Here is an 18,909-nt window from a genome sequence, read left to right as displayed (position 1 = left end):
GGGGGGGGGGTTCTTGGAACCCCTCCCAGGTTTTACAAGAACCTCCCCCCAAAAAACTGCTGTTTACAGAGCTCAGTAGGTCAAGGTGAAAATTACACACCGGCCAGAGACAACTCCTCCTTTCTCTACATGGCTCTGCCGGAGGTTTCAATGAGAGACATCGAAGGGAATTTATGAAAATTGGAGCAGTCAGAATCTGGAGCAGCTGTGCATGACAACCAATCAGCTTCTCTCTTCAGTTTGTTCAGTTAAGATTTGAAAATGAAAGAGAGAAGCTGATTGGTTGCCACGCACAGCTGCTCCAGAATTCTCATCTGCTCCAGTTTTCATAAATTCCCCCATTGTATACTAGTTGCCCATAGTAACCAATCAGCTTCTCTCTTCAGTTTGTTCAGTTAGGGTTAGTTCGCACCAGAAACTGCGTGCGTCTGCGCAGTTGCATTGCGATCCGTTTTGATGTGTTTGTGATGCGTTCAGATGCGTTTTTTCCCCCTGGATGATGCCACAATCAGTTGTTGTTGTTTTTTTATGCGTTCCGTTGCATTTGCATGCGTTTGGATTCGTTCCGGTGCAGTTAGATGCAGCTAAAATAGGACGAGCAGTACTTTTTCTGGCTGCAACTGAACGGACTGCCATGGTGTGAACACAGCACGAGGAAGCCCATAGGAAAGCATTGTGATGTATTTTGGCTGCAGCAGACAAACTGAACGGAATGCATCACAACTGCATATGGTGTGAACTAACCCTAAAGCTTTAAAAATGGAGGACAGAAGCTGATTGGTTGCCATGTACGGCCGCGCTCCAGATACTGTCTGCTCCAGTTTTGATAAATTCTGAAAAAAGAATACTAAAGCCATGCTGTTCCCTTAGATGACCCAGGGGAGTGCGCTGGAAATCCTTTGCCATTTTTGTTTACGTCACTGTCAATATTTTTTAATCTGCAGCAATGTATTAAATCAACAATCCCCGGCGATCTCGCCATGGAAGGTCTTTGTTCAGATGCTTCCTGTTATGGGGTCCCCGTCACCTGATTGCTGTCCTAAATGGAAACGAGGGTGACAACCCACTTCAACACACATGACACAGACATGGTCCACTGTTGTCACCATCAGGAAAGGCTGCCTGTGATAGGCCATGCAGCCATTGCTGAAGGCAGGAAGGAGCCGCACAGAGGCTGCTGGAGATCAGCAGCTCTGAGAGGAAAAGAAAATGACAAAACCGCCATTGCTCGTGATGCGCGGTGCTGTGGGCAAGCAGGACGTCATTCATTTAGAACAGAGGTGGGCAATCTCTAAGTGTTGTAGAACTACAAGTCCTATGAGGCATTGCAAGACTCCGGCAGCAACAGGCATGACTCCCAGAGACATCTGGAGGGCCGAGGTAGCCCACCCCTGTTCTAGTGATCACAAAGCTGGTACATGGTGCGCGGTCTGGTGATGGGTGACTGATTCTTATGACACGTTGGTGGTTGCACACGCATACCTGTCACGCAATCAAGTTCAGCACGCCTCGCGCAAAGGAAACGAAACGCCCACACGTGTTTTCCTCACCGCCATCAGCACTTCCCCCGTGGCTGCGGATGTTTGTGCGTTCTGGTCACCGCGATCATGTCATCTGACAGCATGTGAGAAGACTAAGAGCTCAGCTTCACTGAACGGACTGCAAAGTGATAATACACATATTCGTGCTTCTCTCTTCAGTCTCTCTCATCAGCTTCTCTCTTCAGTTTGTTCATATAATCTTTGAAAATGAAAGAGAAAAGCTGATTGGTTGCTATGGGTAGCTGATCCCAGGGATCTCAAGTCTCCCTGATGTTCAGGGAGTCTCCCTCTTTTGGACAGCAGCTCCCTGATGTCTGCGAGAGAGGCATTTTCTCCCTGAAAGGTTTACTCTGAGTAAACTTTTCCGGTAAGATATCAGTGGGTAAAGTTTCAGAGTGAGGCTTGCCTCCTGGAGGAAGGTCATGTGATCTCTAGAGTAGCCTCAGAACGAGGCTTGCCTCCTGTGTGTGTGTGTGTGTGTGTGTGTGTGTGTATGTATGTATATATATATATTACCATTATTATTTCTTTTATATTCTGACAACGGCCGCTGTAAAAAAACAAACCAAAAAACAGAAAGGGCACCTCCCTGAAATAAGGTTTTGCAGGTTGGAATGTCTGTGATCCGTATTCTGTCTGCTCCAATTTTGGTATTTTCCCCTTTGGAGTGAACTCAGTACAGTTTGGGGCAGTGGTGGGGAACCCAAGGCCCTCCAGTTGGGTTGAAACTGCAAATCCCATGATGCATCTGTCTCTGGGAGTCATGCCAGTGGCTGTGAGAATCTTGCAATGGCTCATGGGACTTGTAGTTCTCCAACAGCTGGAGGGACAGAGTTTGCCTGCTCCTGGTTTGGGGTCTTAGGTGATCTAAGGCAGTGGCATCACAAAGGGGGGTGCGGCACGCACCCAGGTGTCACCATTGCAGGGGTGACACCAAAATGACTGACACCAAAGTGTCACCCCCTCTAAAAAGTCAGTCAGACAGTGTCAGGAGAGAGGAGGTGACCCAGCAGCATACCTCATCCCGCCCGGTGAACGTCCCCTCCTCTTTCTGCCGGCGTTCATCACTAAGATGGCCGCTGGCGCGATGACGACACAGCGGGGTGACACCCGGCCTCGGGACGCCCCTGATCTGATCTCGCACATGTGACTTGCTTCAGGGCCCCTTCACACCGGTAAGCACATGTTATGTTCAGTATAACGTTGGTATAGGGGTGGTGTGGTGATGCATCGCACTGTTTGCTTTTTTTTTTTAGTTTATTGAAATGCAACAAAATTACATTTCATTTACCCCTAGGTGCTGCAGTGTGTTGTAGAACTGTAAAAACACAACCTGTCCTGCGGTTTTTTGGTGTTAACTGAGACAACAGGACCGGGGTAGTCATCCTTGGCTTCCAGCTGTTGTAGAACTACAAGTCCCATGAGGCATTGCAAGATTCTCAGCCACACCCCAGTGAGAGATGCATCACGGGATTTGTAGTTTCACCACAATAGGAAGGCCAGTGTAAGCCCACCCCTGTAAAAAAAAAGGCTGAAAAATAACGGAGGCAGACAATTTGAAACAAATGTTGATATGATAAAAAACAATCTAAACTGGCTAGGCGATAAAATAGATAAATGGGCGGTTTTGTCGGGTGGGTTGGGAAGACGTGTGGGCGTTGTTTGACTTGTCATAAAGTCAGTATTTACATATTGTAAGCTGTCTTGGTTTACACTGAAACCATAAGATATGAGATGGACACATTATTCTGACACCTAAGCTGCCCGCCATCGCCCTGTCATGTTGATAGTATAACTAGGGAACCTGTCACTTCTCCAACCTTAACAATGGTTCAGCCCACAAAATGGCGGCCAGCCTTAGGCGTGCCTGCCTGCTACAGGTGTACGTTGCTGACACCTCGCGCAGCCAATCAGCGCCTCAGTTCCGCTCTTTCAATCACAACCACACACCCCCCACCTCATTTACATACGGGCGACCACACGGCCAATAGCGGCGCGCTCGCTTTCCCCTTTCACGGACGCGCGATGACGTCACCGTACACACCTCCTACAGGATTGGGGAAAGGGCGCGGGCCGAAGCCCCGGTGGTGAGGAGGAGAGGGGTGGAGACGCCTTCGGCCAATTAGGAGGCGTGATCTCGCCTGGCGGCACTCCTACTTTTCCCTTCCGTGCGTGATACCGTGCGCGCACCCCAAGGGGGGGAAATAGAACACGGAGCGCGCTCCTCACTGTGTGTGAGAGAAGCTGAGGGGACGGGAAGATGGGGGAGAGAGCGGGAACCCGGTGAGTAGGGGGACCGTGTGTGTTGGAACTGGGCGTGGGGTGTGTGTTGTCACTGTGACCACTATATTGTGTGCCTGGTACTGTGTGTTGTCACTATACATGGGCAGTGTGACCACCCCTGTGCCCATAGACATGGGCACCTGTGTGTGGTATGACCATAGACATGTGCACTGTGATCACCCCTGTGTGATGTAATAGACCTGGGCACCCCTGCGCGATGTGACCAGGGGCACCCCTGCGCGATGTGACCAGGGGCACCCCTGCGCGATGTGACCAGGGGCACCCCTGCGCGATGTGACCAGGGGCCCCCCTGCGCGATGTGACCAGGGGCACCCCTGCGCGATGTGACCAGGGGCACCCCTGCGCGATGTGGGCAGGGGCACCCCTGCGCGATGTGGGCAGGGGCACCCCTGCGCGATGTGGGCAGGGGCACCCCTGCGCGATGTGGGCAGGGGCACCCCTGCGCGATGTGGGCAGGGGCACCCCTGCGCGATGTGGGCAGGGGCACCCCTGTGCGATGTGACCACCGGTCACCTGGATGTGATTGTGGCGCTCTCTCGGTGAGGTTTGTATCCAGCGCATATATTGTACATCAGATGACACTCCTCGTATATCACTCTGCACTGTAATGTGATCAAATGTAACATATGACGTTGTTTTTTAGGGCAGTGTCATCAGTCTACACTCTACATCTCAGTCCTCTCTGTTATTGGAGGTGTGTGCAGACGGGGACTGATTGTTGGGTCCCCTACAAACAAAACTTAATTCCTCCATCACATTAAAGAGGAACTCCACCCTCCCCCTACTTACCCAAGCCCAACAGATCCAACGAAGACCGGTCCCACGGTCTTCATACAAGTCCCTGCGCCACCATCTTGCTTGTTGACGTCACGGGGACCCGGCTTGCTCTTCCCGGTTCTTCAGCCCCCCCGCATACGTAATTAGACCCGGTGCAGAGGTTGCACATTAAGTTGGAAGACCGCACAACAGCCAGGTCTGAAGTTTTGATAAAAGCATACCACAGAGATGCCTGGAGACGCTGACGCGTTTCATGCACGTAGACGCAGATGTCGTAGAGATCACATTATATGATTGGGGGGCATAGCAATGTGACGTCTCGTATCCCAGAATGCATTGCTATCCTCTCGCGGGGAGTGTTGGGGGTTCCCCCTCTCGCGGGGAGTGTCGGGGGTTCCCTCTCATCCTGAAGTAAAGTGTGAAAGGAGATACATTGTTGCTGATTGTACAAAGGATGTCCTGGACAGAATTGTTGGCGCCCCCAGAAAAGATGATCAATGATTGGATGGTGGTGATGTGTCCGTCAATCGTATCTCCGGGTCTTCAGTCTCTCGGTTGGTCGGCTTGTTTCAGTGGAGAAGAGTCGTCAGTCCGCTGTTGGGTGTCATCGTGTGACCTCACTGAGCCATGGACCAGAGAGAACATTCTAGACCAGAATGTCAAGGATGAAGACTACAAAACATCTCCTCGCAGCCTGGTGTTCCCGTGACTACAGGTACAAATATTGCATTGACCCTAAACCCAGGCGGTAAATCCTAAAAATACATTCCGGTATCTTAAATATAAACAGCAATGTATGTTATTTGTGTATCACTCGGCTGTAGAGCCTCAAATCATCTCTGAATTGGTGCTGACACTGTCCTTCCTTCTGGAGGGTGGCTACTTTTGTTCCCCATGGTCCCCGTGTGTGTTGTAAAGTAGTCACTGCTCCAAGATCACTCCCCTAATGGACTACAATCTCACCTTTAGTTTACTCATTTGTAAAGATTGTAGTCAATCATGGGAGCGAGCTTGGACCGGTGACTACTTTACAACACACACGGGGACCATGGGGAACAAAAGTAGCCACCCTCCAGAAGGAAGGACAGTGTCAGCACCAATTCAGAGATGATTGGAGGAGCTACAGCCGAGTAATACACAAATAAGATACATTGTTGTTACTAGTTAAGGTACTTGAATGGTATTTTTAAGAATTAACTCCTGAGATTAGTGTCACTTTAAACCTCTTAATTGAAACTGTAGTCACAGGAACGTGAAGCTGCTTGGAGATGGTCTTGTAGCTTTATTTTTGACATTCTGGTGTAAGGTACGTGGGAGTGAAGCCGACTTCACAGACATGGCTGCAAGAGTACCATAGACCCCGGACTGACTGCAATGTGGCTGCAGCCGATAAGAGGACCGGTCAGGGTGTCTGTTATCTGTCACAGAGGAGGAGCCCGTCCAGAACTGCGAGAGCAACTCGGCATTCACAACACAGTATACTCCCATGTACAGTGTGTATATGTGTGTGTGTGTGTGTATATATATATTTCTGAATAGTAGCAGCAGTAAGAAAAACAGTAGTAATAATTATTATAATATTACTACTATTTATTGCTGCTACTATTGTTATTACTGCTACTATTACTATACGACTGCTACTATTATAATAATAATTTATTATTTTTATTGCTACTAATACTTAATAATATTATTTATTAAAAGTAGTAGTAATATTACCATTGTGACCTGTACTCTGTATATTTGTGCCCATCGTCATTGATATAATATACTGTGTTGTGAATGCCGAGTTGCTCTCCCAGTTCTGGACGGGACCCTCCTCTGTGACAGAGATAACAGCCGCCCCGACAGGTCCTCTTTAATCGGCTGCAGCCACATTGTAGTCGGTGGCAGCTCAGCATGTTGTCAGTCTTTCTGGCGACGTTCTCCTATTGTTAGTAACTTGAAAAACAGAATTGGTGACCGGGGCCCGAGTCGCGTCGTCTTACACTTGGTGTAGTTGCCTCTAAGCCAGGGATGGGCAAGTACGGCCCTCTAGCTGTTGTGGAACTACAGGTCCCATGAGGCATTGCAACACTCTCTGACAGTGACAGGCATGACTCCCAGCGTCGTGTTGGGGTTTGTAGTTAAAGCACAGCTGGAGGGCTGGAGTTGCCCACCCCTGGTGTAGAGGCATCATAGGTCAGTAAGTTTACAAGCTTCTAGATGGATATGGTTATTAGGAGAGAACTTATGGAGGATCAGGATAGGAATACAGATGCTGGTATTTTTAGTTTTTGACCATAGATACAATTTAAAGTAGAACTAAGGACATTATTATTATTATTTATTTATTTTTTTTTACATTTTGAATGAGGTAAAGGGAGATTACCCATCACTTCCTGTCTCATAGCCACAACAGGAAGTAAAAGGAAACTCCTCCAAAGTGAGGGAAATCTTGGAGTTCACCAGAACTAGTGTCCCCATTGGAGGATTTTTCCATCCTGTTCTGCTGACAACCCAAAATTTTGGATTTTCTTTTAGTGATAATGGTCGCCAGGACAAGTATAGAGCGGGTGACTCTCCCTAATGGGGACACGGCAATAAAAACCTGACTGGTGGGGGGGCGCTCCACTCCTCCACTTCCAACACTAACACAGTTTTGTCTTTAGTTGCACTTTAGTGATATATATATTTTAGTCAGTAAGCTACTTTTTCCTCTGCTCGCAGTCGGCCTCTGTTTTGTTGGCCTCTTTTTCCAGTTGCGAGGACAAAGTGCCGCGTTACATAAGCTGAAGAAAGAGAAGTTGGAGAAATTGAGAAATACTGCACAAAAAATGACAAAATCCAGTCTTAAAAAAAAGATCTTTCTGCAAACCCCACTTCCACTAAATGATACAGAGACACACTGACGCCAATGTGCTGGTCTGTCAGCAAGCCTGTGTCTATGAATGGGTTTTGGGTGTTAGTGAACGTCCAAAAACCCCCCTACAGCTGTGAACTTCCTCTACCTCCATGGCCATTCTGCTTTCATGAGACTCGGCCCTCATTCTGACAGACAGATCTCTCTCGGTATCATAGAAGTGGTAGCAATGGTTCTTGCGTTTAATGATTTCTGTAAACAGTGCTTGCAGGTATCATTGATATGTTATAACAATGCTACTTAAAGAACTGTGGGCCGAAATGATCTTAACCTTTGCAGTGGGGCTACTTCTGCACTGCAAGTCGGCATTTCTCAACTTGTCACAGCACCCTTTAACAGTATCAAAATCTCAAGACACCCCAGTCTAAAATGTTGTTGATTTTTAAGGGGGACCCTAGGCAAAAAGACAAAAGTGGGTTTCCCCTTCTCATATTGAAGTACCCCCTTCACATCAGGGCCCCCCCCCCCTATTTTTTTTGCATCAGGAGCCCCTTTCATCTCAGTCTTTCCCCTCCATATCACAGTCTGGCTACCACAACATTTTGAGTCACGCCTGAGGAAGCCAGAAGATGCACCAGGGCACCCGTATTGAGGAAGGCTGCGTTAAGGGCTCATTTTGGTCTACGGATAAAAACAAAGTTATGCTCGCCTATAACTACGCTGTATAGGACGTAATGGCTCGCAGGACCTTAGACCACTGGCGCAGAGGGGGAGAGAGAGGCTGCAAGGACCGGTGTAGCAGCCATCCGGCCCCAAGCTTCAGGTGAGTATAACTTTATTTTCGTCCCTAGAGGAAAACAAGCCGTTAACGCTTTCAGTGGAGCTACCCCACCCCCCTGCACTGCAAGGGTTAAGATTACTTCTGCCTGGAGTTCTTCTTTTAGTTGGCCATACACTGCTCGAGCTCTGCTGCCAGAGTCCTGCTGACTCGGCAGACATGTAAGCTGTGGGTGGTCTCGTCTGCACCATTCTGACAAATTGTCAATCAGCTTTTGTCAAAGGATAAGGGCTGAAAACTGCCACAGCAACTGTTCAAGTGTTCTGACGCATACATTCACCCCTCAGGGGAGATTCCCCTATTCACACTGTTGCGGGTGAATCGGTCACTTGAATTTCATGGTGGGCAACTCCAACCCTCCAGCTATACTTTAGCTACAAATCCCATTGTGTCTCTGGTACCTGTTCACACCAGACTGATCCACTGCGGTGTATTAAGTGCACAAGTGGTAAGATGCGTTGCTTTGGGGCAGCCCCCAATTCACTACAGTAGATTAAAAAATGTGTGCAGCATTTTTGGCATCACACCACAGTGTATTTGAATGCCTTGATCTTGCTGCAACGTACAGAAGAGGTGTGTTGGGGTGCCATACTGAATAATTTGGGGCCCCAGTGCTGCCTCTTCAGTGTTATGTCACCGTTCTTTGGGCTGTGTTTCTCCAGCAATAACATGTTTAAATAGTGTGGGGTTTACCTGCACTTATGTGCAGGATATGCGTTGCACCAGCACTGCTCCTTCTGCATCTTATGTATCATGCTACTGGAATCGGTCCATAGTTCGGTAGCCGGAATGAGTAGTGTTCTATGAAATGTCAATAGAAGTCATCAGCACGCCAAGATCTTTGTATGAACACTCACACTATGGTATAAAGTATTACAGCCGCTCCGGAGCCATTCATCTAAGATGCATGATGAGGAATTAAGGGGTTGATGGTGGCGTCCTGCACAGCTCCGAAATATTCCACAATGGCGTCATTAAAGGGTTTTAGTCTGTTGATAAAAATGTTCGTATATTGGCCTGAGCTGTGAATTGATTTGTTCCTCATTTACTCCCCTGCACGGTCATGTGATCTGCCGTGTCCGCTCCCACAAGGAATGCATGGTTTGGGTTCTGTGACATTTGAACTATGAAATTGACTCACTTCGGCCTTGAGTCTGGACATTGAATGTATTACAGCAGATACAGATGGTGTGATCAGAAATGGAGGCCGGAGCATACTGGCAGCGTTCACACAAGCGACAATGATCATGGGACTGATTTGGGGTTTTAGGTTTGTTCTTAGCTCCAGATTCCTACATTTGTTTTTTTTCGTTAATGACATCCAGTAAGTCCTTTAATCCAACCAAGCATTCCTCAATGCTACACAATTGTCCAAATCTTTCTTTCTTTTCAAGTGGCCCTGTCAGCACAGCGGTACTTGTATACAAAGCCATACCTGTCAAAGAAGAGTGAATATATTCACAGTTCAGGTGCTGAAACACCGCCACTAGTGTTCGGCCCTTCAAGCGGGTGGTATAACTTTCTCCTACCGCATGCTGTGGTTGTTCCCACCGCCTCATGCAAGTGATGTACAAGCCAATGGGAGAAACCAAAGCGTGGGGAGGAGAAGTCAGTGTTCCACACACCTAGACGCATAGAATACCCAGAGTAACCCGAGAGCAGCAAAGTGGCGTCATTTCAACACACGGGTTGTTATAATGGTAAGTGTATTAATCCACTTTTTGCAGGTATAGTGCTTCCTATTTCAAAAGATACAACCTAGGATGGAGGATTTCTGCAGAGGTTCAACCTGCATAGCGGGGCCTAGGTAGAAGAATTGCTGCAGAGGTTCTAGCTGCATAGTGGGGCCAAGGATGAAGGATTGCTGCAGAGGTTCAAGCTGCATAGTGGAGCCAAGGATGAAGGATTGCTGCAGAGGTTCAAGCTGCAAGTTGGAGGAAATTTTCCCAGAAAACCACTCGGTAGGCAAGACAGAGGACAATACCATGCAAACTTCTGTGGGTGGGGAGAGATAATGGAACTGGTGGGTTCCACTTCCAGTGCAAACTCTAAACCGTGCAGAATCACATCCACTTTTGTGGTGCCTCCACTACAGCCCCATGGGAACTGCCGCTCATACCAGCGTTTCAGGTATAGTGCTGACGGGGTCAGTTTAAAGCAAAACAGGTTTGCTTTAAAGCAGAACCAATGTTAAAAACTTTGCATGACTGTTGCCAAAAAAACTTTTATCTTTACTACTACAGTGTTCACTCGCAGCATATGTAAGGTACTAAGAGTAGGAGCCAAGTGCTGCGATAATGTAACTCCAGTGCGCATGCTTGGTTGACATAATCACTGGCCGCCCAATGGCCATATAAGTGGATGAAGCTGCAGAGAGGGATAGGAGAGGCATTGTAGGAGATCATGCATCTTTCATGAGGGCAAACGGAGAGATAAGTCTGCCATAATGTGCATGTATGCTACCTCGTACCACATGTGCACGCTGCCATGTCCTTTAAAGCCCAGTTCATGGCAAAATTTGAGCATCCTCTAACCCTCCCTGCAAGGTACACACCCAAGTTCCCGCCTGGGTCTTTTCCTGGTGCTGGTTCTAACCCAGCATTGCAGATGGTCCCTTCCCGGCTGGTCTGAGACGGTCCCCCTGTGATGGTGTCACGTCGCTTCTAGTTCCTGAGAGAACACTGCCACTGGACAGCCAGTAGGAAGTTTCCTGCGTCAAGTAGGCAGTGATGTGGATTCCTGAAGGAGTATCCCGCTGAAAGTAAAAAGGAGAAGAAAATGGACTGAAGATTGATGTTACTGTGGCACTGTATGGGGAAAAAATGAAAAAGTAAGGCAATTTATAAATGATCCAGTAACCACAATGCATCATATTTACATAGCCTGTTGGATAGTTCCATGATGAATGTACAGCACTCAGATTTTAGTCGAGTGGTAGTGACGTGGACAGACACATGGACGCTCCATTGCAAGATTGCACCATGGAAGAACAATGGTCATAGTGTCGCGTACCTGTCTGATGAGCCCCTGTTCGGGGTTTGAACCTGGGTCTCTGGCTCAGTAGTGCACAGACCTAGCCATTCAGCCGCTGGAAGGACTTGGCTTCTGCTGCAGGTTTTTTGTACTCGCAACTCTCCTTATGGACACTTTGGCTCCACCTGTCAACCAGCTGTAGAAGATCTGCAATTAACTCGGGTTTTAAATACCGGACACTTCCTGTGCACTGAGCCCGTTGATTTGGGTTAGTTTCCTGTGTGAGCTACCTCTGTGTCGTATTGCGGATTTACACCTTGACTCTTGCCTGTTGCCTGACTATTCTTCTGCCTGCTGATTTTGTACCTTGCTGCCTGTTCGTGTCAAGACCTCTGCCCGCCTACGGACTACACTCCTGGATCCTGAGTTTGTACCTCGCTGCCAGACTGTTGCCGACCCTATCTTCGCCTTATCCTCAGCCTTAGGTCCACTTCAGCCTACTACAGGTGCGTTTCACATAGTGTGCAGAGAGAGTGAAACCAGTGGAAATTCACTATCTGATGTTGGCTCCGTATGGTCATGACACCATGCATCAAGGTCAGGTTTATGAGTGGGAAGAAAAGGTGTTAATGATGCTCGTTCTGGTCGCCCATCAACATCGCGTACACCAGACCACAATGACTGCCCGGATCTGGCGCTGAGCAATTATCACATGTATGGTCTGCTGAAGGAGGTGCCTCCCAGGTTGTAGGTTCACCTCAGATGATGAAGTAAAGGAAGCGGAACACACCTGGTACCATCAGCAGCCGAAAAGCTTCTTCTCTACAGGACTACAGAAGTTATTTGAATACATGTGCATCTTCTTGTGTGGGGACTATGTAGAAAATTGATGTGTTCAGTTACTTCTAAAAGCCATTAAATGTATTTTGCCTTTATTTTTAAAAAAAAAAAAAAAAAGTCAAGGCAACTGGACTTGCTGTATTTTTCTTGAAGCCGCTTCACTGGACATCCAACCAGCTTTCTCAATTCCGAAAGCTGAATTTGAGAGAGCCAGTTGGATGTCCAGTGAAACGTCTTCAAGAAAAATACAGCAAGTCCAGTTGCCTTGACTTATTATTTTACAGATATACCGTGACCTGGATGGATGAGAACCTTCACTGATATATTGCCTTTTACTTTTTGATTCTCCCTTGTATACTGTAAATTATTTTGTGTACATTTGCCACCTGCAACTCTCTAATTAAATGACTCTCCTGTGGAAATGTGGCATCAGCCATGTGAGCGTCCCATCATAAATGACTGCGGTGTTGATTGTTTGTCTTTCCCTGAGCTTGTTAGGTTGTGCACACTGTAATCCGTCACACCCAAATGATAAAAGACGTGTTAGTGGAAGCCAAGGCACCGAAATAAAGACAGTTCAGTTGAGAAACTCCGGGTACGTGCAATACAAGACTTCAATTCTCTCAAAACAAATTGTGAAACTTCCATCGCGTCTTCTAAAGTCAGCTCGTGCCATCCTGCTTCCTGTTTCAAAAGATACAGCCCAGGCTGGAGGATTGCTACAGAGGTTCAAGCTGCAGTGGGTGGAAATTTTCCCAACAAAACACTCCAGTAGGCAAGATGGAGGACAATGCCATGCTATCAAGTCAACCTTCTGTTGGTGGTGAGAGATGATGATGTCACTGGTGGGTCCTACTTTCAGTGCACACTCCGAGCCGGATGTCTGATAGATCAAGAATGCATCTGCAGAGCAATATTGTAAAATGTAAGGTGCAATAATTATGCTGGATGAAAATCCCTTGACCTCCACTTCAACTTCCACTTATAAGAGCCTCCTCATCAACATCGGCTGCTTAGTTTTAATAAATATACACTGTAAGGTAGGGATGCACCGATACTAGTATCGGTACCAATACCGAGTATTTGGCCCAGTACTCGTACTCCCAAATGCTCCGATGCCTAGCCCGATACCTGAGCTTCCGGTATAAGGAAGCCCATCAGCGAGTCATTACACGCTGTCTGGCTTCCTGATTGGCCGGGAAACTGGCTCCATGCTCTCTCGTCACCTGGTGAAGAGGCAGTATGGAGACGGCTTCCCTGATAATCCGGCAGCTGGGCGCCGCGTCATTACACGCCGCCTGGCTTCCATAATGGGACTTTTGGTGACGGCGAGTATCGGTATCCGATATCTGCTAGTACGGAAAATATAATATCGGTACTTGATACCGAAAAACCGGTATTGGTGCATCCCTACTGTAAGGTAAAAAGTTAATGTGTGTATACCTATGCTTACCTTTCCCCCAGCTTCCATACTGCAGGGGGTGATATCACACTTCTTCCCATGGAATGCCAAATTGCCGAAATATCACGGGGCTCTAACACAGTACATGAGGGTCTTCTTGAGAGGTTTCGGGTACTGAGCTTTCCTTTGGGATTTCTGTAAGGGTGATGACCTCACCTTTTGTCTAAGCTCCATAGGCGTAAGTATATTTAATTGTTTTTTTTCCCCCCTATGGGGTTCTTTTGTTAAGGATCGGGGGAGAGGGCTCACATTATTAAATGAACCTTCATTGTTACTGGTCCACCTGCAAGGGAAAGTAAAGCATGATGAAGGCAATCGGCCTTCGTTGTATTGTATAAGTATGCGGTCTGTGTGTACTTTCCTCCAGCGATGTGAGATCTGAGCTCCCTGCATCTTCTCTACTGTGTCGTCCATCCAACTCCTTACCACCCCGCTTCCATGTCCTTCTTTTTTTTTTTTTTTCCTTTTCGAATCCGCCATTTTCTTGCTCCCCCCTTCCCCATTGAGCAGGCACTGATGATGTGACTTCCTCAAATGCATGTTGGAGTTGTATTGTCCTGGAACCCGGCTCTATCCCTGGCCTGTACTGCAACTTTCTAGCTGGTAAGTCCGTATTTTTGGTAGAAGAGACTTGTAAATTCTCTTCTACCAAAAAAGACCTGTCTGCTTTTTACTAAGGTCCTCCAGATGGGGCGGGGACAATTAAGCATTGGCGTTGCATTTGGTTTTCTGTGATGGACCAAGCTAACGTCAGGTCATCTCTTGCTCTGTATAATGTGCAAATCTTTGTACCGGCCTTCATCCAAAGCATGTTTACTTAACTTTTCAGGATGTGTCGGGGGGCCTGTATGTGTGAAGGTCGTTCACCTGAGTACATTGCCGTTGCTTGTGGTCAGAGCAGAGATACGCTGAGCTTGTGTTTTTGCTTCTGTATTTGGAAGGGAAATGAGTTTTGTTTAGTGGGCGACGATGTTGACACGCTCCTAATAGCCTTTTGCATGTGTACATATTTGGCCCAATCTATGCATAGGAGAATCCGAGTGTTTTAAATGTTTGTTTTTTTGTTTGTCTAAAAACTTATTGTGATTGTTTTGCCTAAGTCAATAGATTTGGTGCCGCCATAACTCTCTTGCTGAGTATCTACTTGCTAAATGGTCAATGCCCACTTCATGTTCATGAACCCGAGTGTAGCTTTTGACACGAGGGAAGGGTTAGAGCCTCCGCTGGGTTGTTCTACCTGTCTACACCCCATTGGGAAGTTTTGCCTCGCGAAAGCACATTCTCTTTGTGTTGCAATGAGGTGTAGTGCATCTCAACTGGCTGTGCTGCGTAAGTTTGACCAATGCAGCCCACCTATATGCAATGACTGGGACCATATTTCGGTGTCGTCTTCCTCCATACTCTTGCTAGATGTCTTTGTTGTAGTGCATTGCATCACGCTGTGCTGCAAATAAAGGAATCCTGTGCTATACTGGACCAACGAAACAGTAGGACATAAGGCAATTTTGCCTTGTCTGTGCGTTGGGAGAGCTTTGGACAAGATTGCCTAATGCTTATGGGGTGAATGGGTCCCTAACCCTGAGCTGTCGTCCTCAAGGCCAAAGATGTCCCCGATTCAATGAAGCCTAGCCAATACATCATCAGACAGCAGTGTGGTCAACCAAAGATGGACCTTCCTACTCTGCAGTTAAGAAGACGACATTGGAACCGCCACATCACTCCGGTTCAGGTAAGTATTTGGGACTTTAATGTATTTAAAAAAAAAAAAAAGATTTACTGGGGCTTGTCCAGGGTCCGGCTTAAAAGAAGAACTCTGGAAAAATCACAAATCTACTCCCGCACTGCAAGGGTTGGGTGCTCCTTTTTGTCTAGGGGGCTCAAATGAAGCTGCATTACTCGCCTGATGCTCAGTCTTGCAGCGTTCAGAGTTCTCCTTTCTGGCCCCTTCCGCTCTGGCTAAGGAATTTGCACCCCAGGTGTCCTCACGTCTAATGCAGATCAATAGACCTGCATAAGACAGGATGACGTCAGCAGCCCTTAGATTGCCGTAGACCAGGGGAGAAGAGGCTGCGGGGGACTGTCTTGCAGCCCAAAGGCAACCAGCGGGACCAAAGATGAGGCGCGTAATACAGCTTTATTTGAGCCCTCTAGACAAAACAAGTACTAAGCCCTTGCAGTGAGGGGGTAGTTTTTGATTTTTCTTGTGTTCTTTAAAGCCGAGTTTAGGCCTCTTTTCTCCTTTTTTTTATTTTTATTTTTTATTTTATTTTTTTTTAATTTCCCACTGAAGGGGGGATGTCCAAGAAGCTCTGACTGCAGTCTTCAAATGGGATCTCGCCATTGCTGTACCCCTTTACTGCATGATTTCCTCAGTCATCCTGGTTGCTTATTGACTCTTCGCATCACGCAGCCACCCACTGTCAGGAAAAAGCCAAAGAGTACCCTGAGCGTCGCATGGCTGATCAGAAGGCCAGAGAGGACCCAGCGCATCGCATGGCTGATCAGAAGGCCAGAGAGGACCCAGCGCGACGAATGGCTGGTCAGAAGGCCAGAGAGGACCCAGCGCGTCGCATGGCTGGTCAGAAGGCCAGAGAGGACCCAGCGTGTCGCATGGCTGGTCAGAAGACCTCTTTAAGGGTAAGTAAGAAAATAAAAAAGCACTCTGGCAGGGGAACCGTTGGTGTGTGTCGGGGAAGCAGGGCACGAAGTTGGGTTTTAGCGTAGAGTAGGTCCACTATGTTGCCCTGGTGAAGGGACCCTGCGTGGCCCTGAACCATTGGCTATATCCTGTTTATGTGACGTCACTCCAATAAATGAGCTCAAGGATTAAATGCTACTACTTGAGTGCTGGTGAGCTTCATCTTCTACGTCTTTAGAGTAGGGTATACCTGCGCCTGGATAGCATTAGCAGTACTATAAGGTTGGCTTGTGATCTGGAGTTGACCTCAAACGTTCATGTACAGTAATCATACCCGGGAACTGTTATTTTGGTCCCAGGACTATTTTAAAACAGCCCTTGGAACAGAATAAGAGATCCTGGGTACTGCTATCAGTGTCCTCGGTACCTTTTCAGGTTGTGGAGCTTGTATAGTCAGCTGGCATTCAGCGATTTATGTTTTTATCTGGAAGTCTGCTGTGCTGGGTGTGTGCAAGCGCATGAAAATGTCCGAGCCATACACACGGCCCTGAAGAGTGTAAGCAGCTCCTCTGATGTTCGCTATGCGATGTGCTCTGAGCGAATAAAGTCAAACAGGGTTTCCTGTGATATCACCGACTCGAGGAAGTTTTTCAAGTGGTTGATCAGGAATTACGAAGCGTTTGCTTTTTCAGATCTAGCTCTAGAAAGAATGGGTGGAGGCCACAGCTGTGGAGAGAACTTATAAAGGTCATCTGTCACTATTGAAATAACTGCGCTGCCATTCTCCATTCTCTTCTCAAAGCGCTGGTACTGGTTGATACTGGTGTACTGGTTTTTGATTGGGGGGTGGGAGAAGGGTTGCGACAGACCTTCACCATTTGTCTTGACTTCGGTCCTTAAAGTGAAATTTTCTATCTTATAGGCAATGTATAGAGAGGTTAATTGTCCTTTAAAGCTGAACTTCAGGCAAACTGTCCATTGTATTTCTGTCCATCCAGTCCTGAGACTTGCACAGCCTTGTCTTATCAGGGCAGAAGACCTGATTTATCTTTTTTCCCTACTACAGTTAAAGTTTTACTCCAGCTATAATAGTTGATGTATACTAACAGTGGTTCAGCTTGACCCATTGTAAGTGCAAGGATCTCCCTGCTTCTGCATTTATTTATATTGATCCCTGCTGCTTCTTGATTATTCCCCCACCTGTAATATAGGGAGTAGCTATGACCTGTGGAAGCAAAGCCCTGCCTCTACCAAGATGTGGACCTCATCACCGTGCAGAACACAGCATGCATCAGCTGCAGGAAGCCTCTTTGCCTTTTTTTGGGCACAGCTTCCACAGTACAGGTCCTCTTTAAAGCTGCCCTGTCTTCCTTGTTTGTAGCAACTGGCTTCTTTTTTTTCCAGAACAAATTGGTGAATATCCTTCTGAAGATTGTAAATGGAGGGAATAGTATCTCACTAGCCTGCTTTTGCTTGCTGTGTGCTGTAAGTCACAAAGTCGGAGCTCCACTTTAAGCCCTTGGATTTGTGGTCAGTGGCAGCAGTGCCTTTCCTCTTCGGTCCTCCCCGTCATACTATCTCTGGGTGTTCATCTTTTCAGGAAGGAAGCGCTGCTCATCTTGCACAAGTCCGGAAACGCTCATCGTGTGTCTATTTGTGACACTCCGATATTAGGCTGTAATTACAGGTGGCTGTGAATAGCGCAGTGTGTCCATGTACGTCAATGTGTCGGATCTTTCCGGCCCGCGGTGCATCCTGACTGTAACCCATTGTGATAAGTACAGGCTTGGCAGTCTGAAGGGAACCATCCTTGGCACAGGCTGCTGTGTTATCTTACCTGTAAACTGACAGCCCCATAGAGGAGGTTTTATTGTTGTGTAGAGGAAGAGACTTTGACCCAATGCAGACCTGGACTGGGGAGGAAACCTTACAAAGATGAACTCCAAACTGTTGGACAAATTAAACCATGACGTGGGTCCCCCTGCAAGGGATGAAAGTATGTGTGTGTATGTATATATACAGGGCTTGAAAAATTTGACGGTGTCTCACCAGTCAGTAAAAAATTCAGCATGACCGGACTATAGCCTTACAATTTATGTTAAAAATTTTTAACAGGGCTATCCCTGTACTGTAAGGGTTAAGTGCTAATTTTTGTCTAGGGAGCTAAAATAAAGTTATACTCGCCTGAACCACAATCTCGGCTGGCTCCTACACCGCTCCCTCCACTGCAGCCATGGCATGTCCCTCGGCGTCCTCACGCCCTATACACTGTCTATAGAATATGATGACTCTGGGACCTCAGACTGCTGGAGCGGAGGGGGAGTGATTTCAAGGGAGCAATCTAAGAGCAAGCCGGCTTGGAGGATTGGGTGAGCACAACTTTGTTTTTTAGCTCCCTAGGCAAAACGAGGACTTAAAGGAGAACTATGGGGTTTGGGCTTTTCCCCATAGTTCTCCAAAGGGTAACGGGAGGACACAAACTAGCGTCCTCCCGTCACCCTAGGCTCAGTATACCGTGAGCTATAGCTTGCGGTATACTGAGACGCCGCAGCTGAAGCGGATCGCGACAATTATGCCGGGATCCGCCCAGCTGCGTGACTGACAGCTGGCTCTGCCTATCTAGAGGCAGCTGTACCCGCCTCTCCCCCGTCCGTTCTGCCAGTCAGCGCTGGAGAATAGGAGCGGGGAGAGGGG

General features: G+C 47.5%; 1 protein-coding gene across 1 annotated transcript in view; it reads left to right on the top strand.

Moving 5' to 3' along the window:
* The first annotated feature begins 3,658 nt into the window (after positions 1-3,658).
* Positions 3,659-18,909, top strand: part of ARRB2 (arrestin beta 2) — a 58,307-nt gene continuing 43,056 nt past the window's right edge. Inside the window, exon 1 of the mRNA XM_018561998.1 lies at positions 3,659-3,824. Coding sequence (XP_018417500.1) covers positions 3,802-3,824 — 23 coding nt within the window. The 5' untranslated portion in view covers positions 3,659-3,801. The remainder of the gene's footprint in view (positions 3,825-18,909) is intronic.

This window comes from Nanorana parkeri, unplaced genomic scaffold (genome assembly GCF_000935625.1).
Source record: "Nanorana parkeri isolate BGI_ZX_2015 unplaced genomic scaffold, ASM93562v1 scaffold554, whole genome shotgun sequence".
NCBI lineage: Eukaryota > Metazoa > Chordata > Amphibia > Anura > Dicroglossidae > Nanorana > Nanorana parkeri.
Note: the sequence above shows the minus strand (reverse complement) of the source record. Positions and strands in the feature narration are given on the sequence as shown.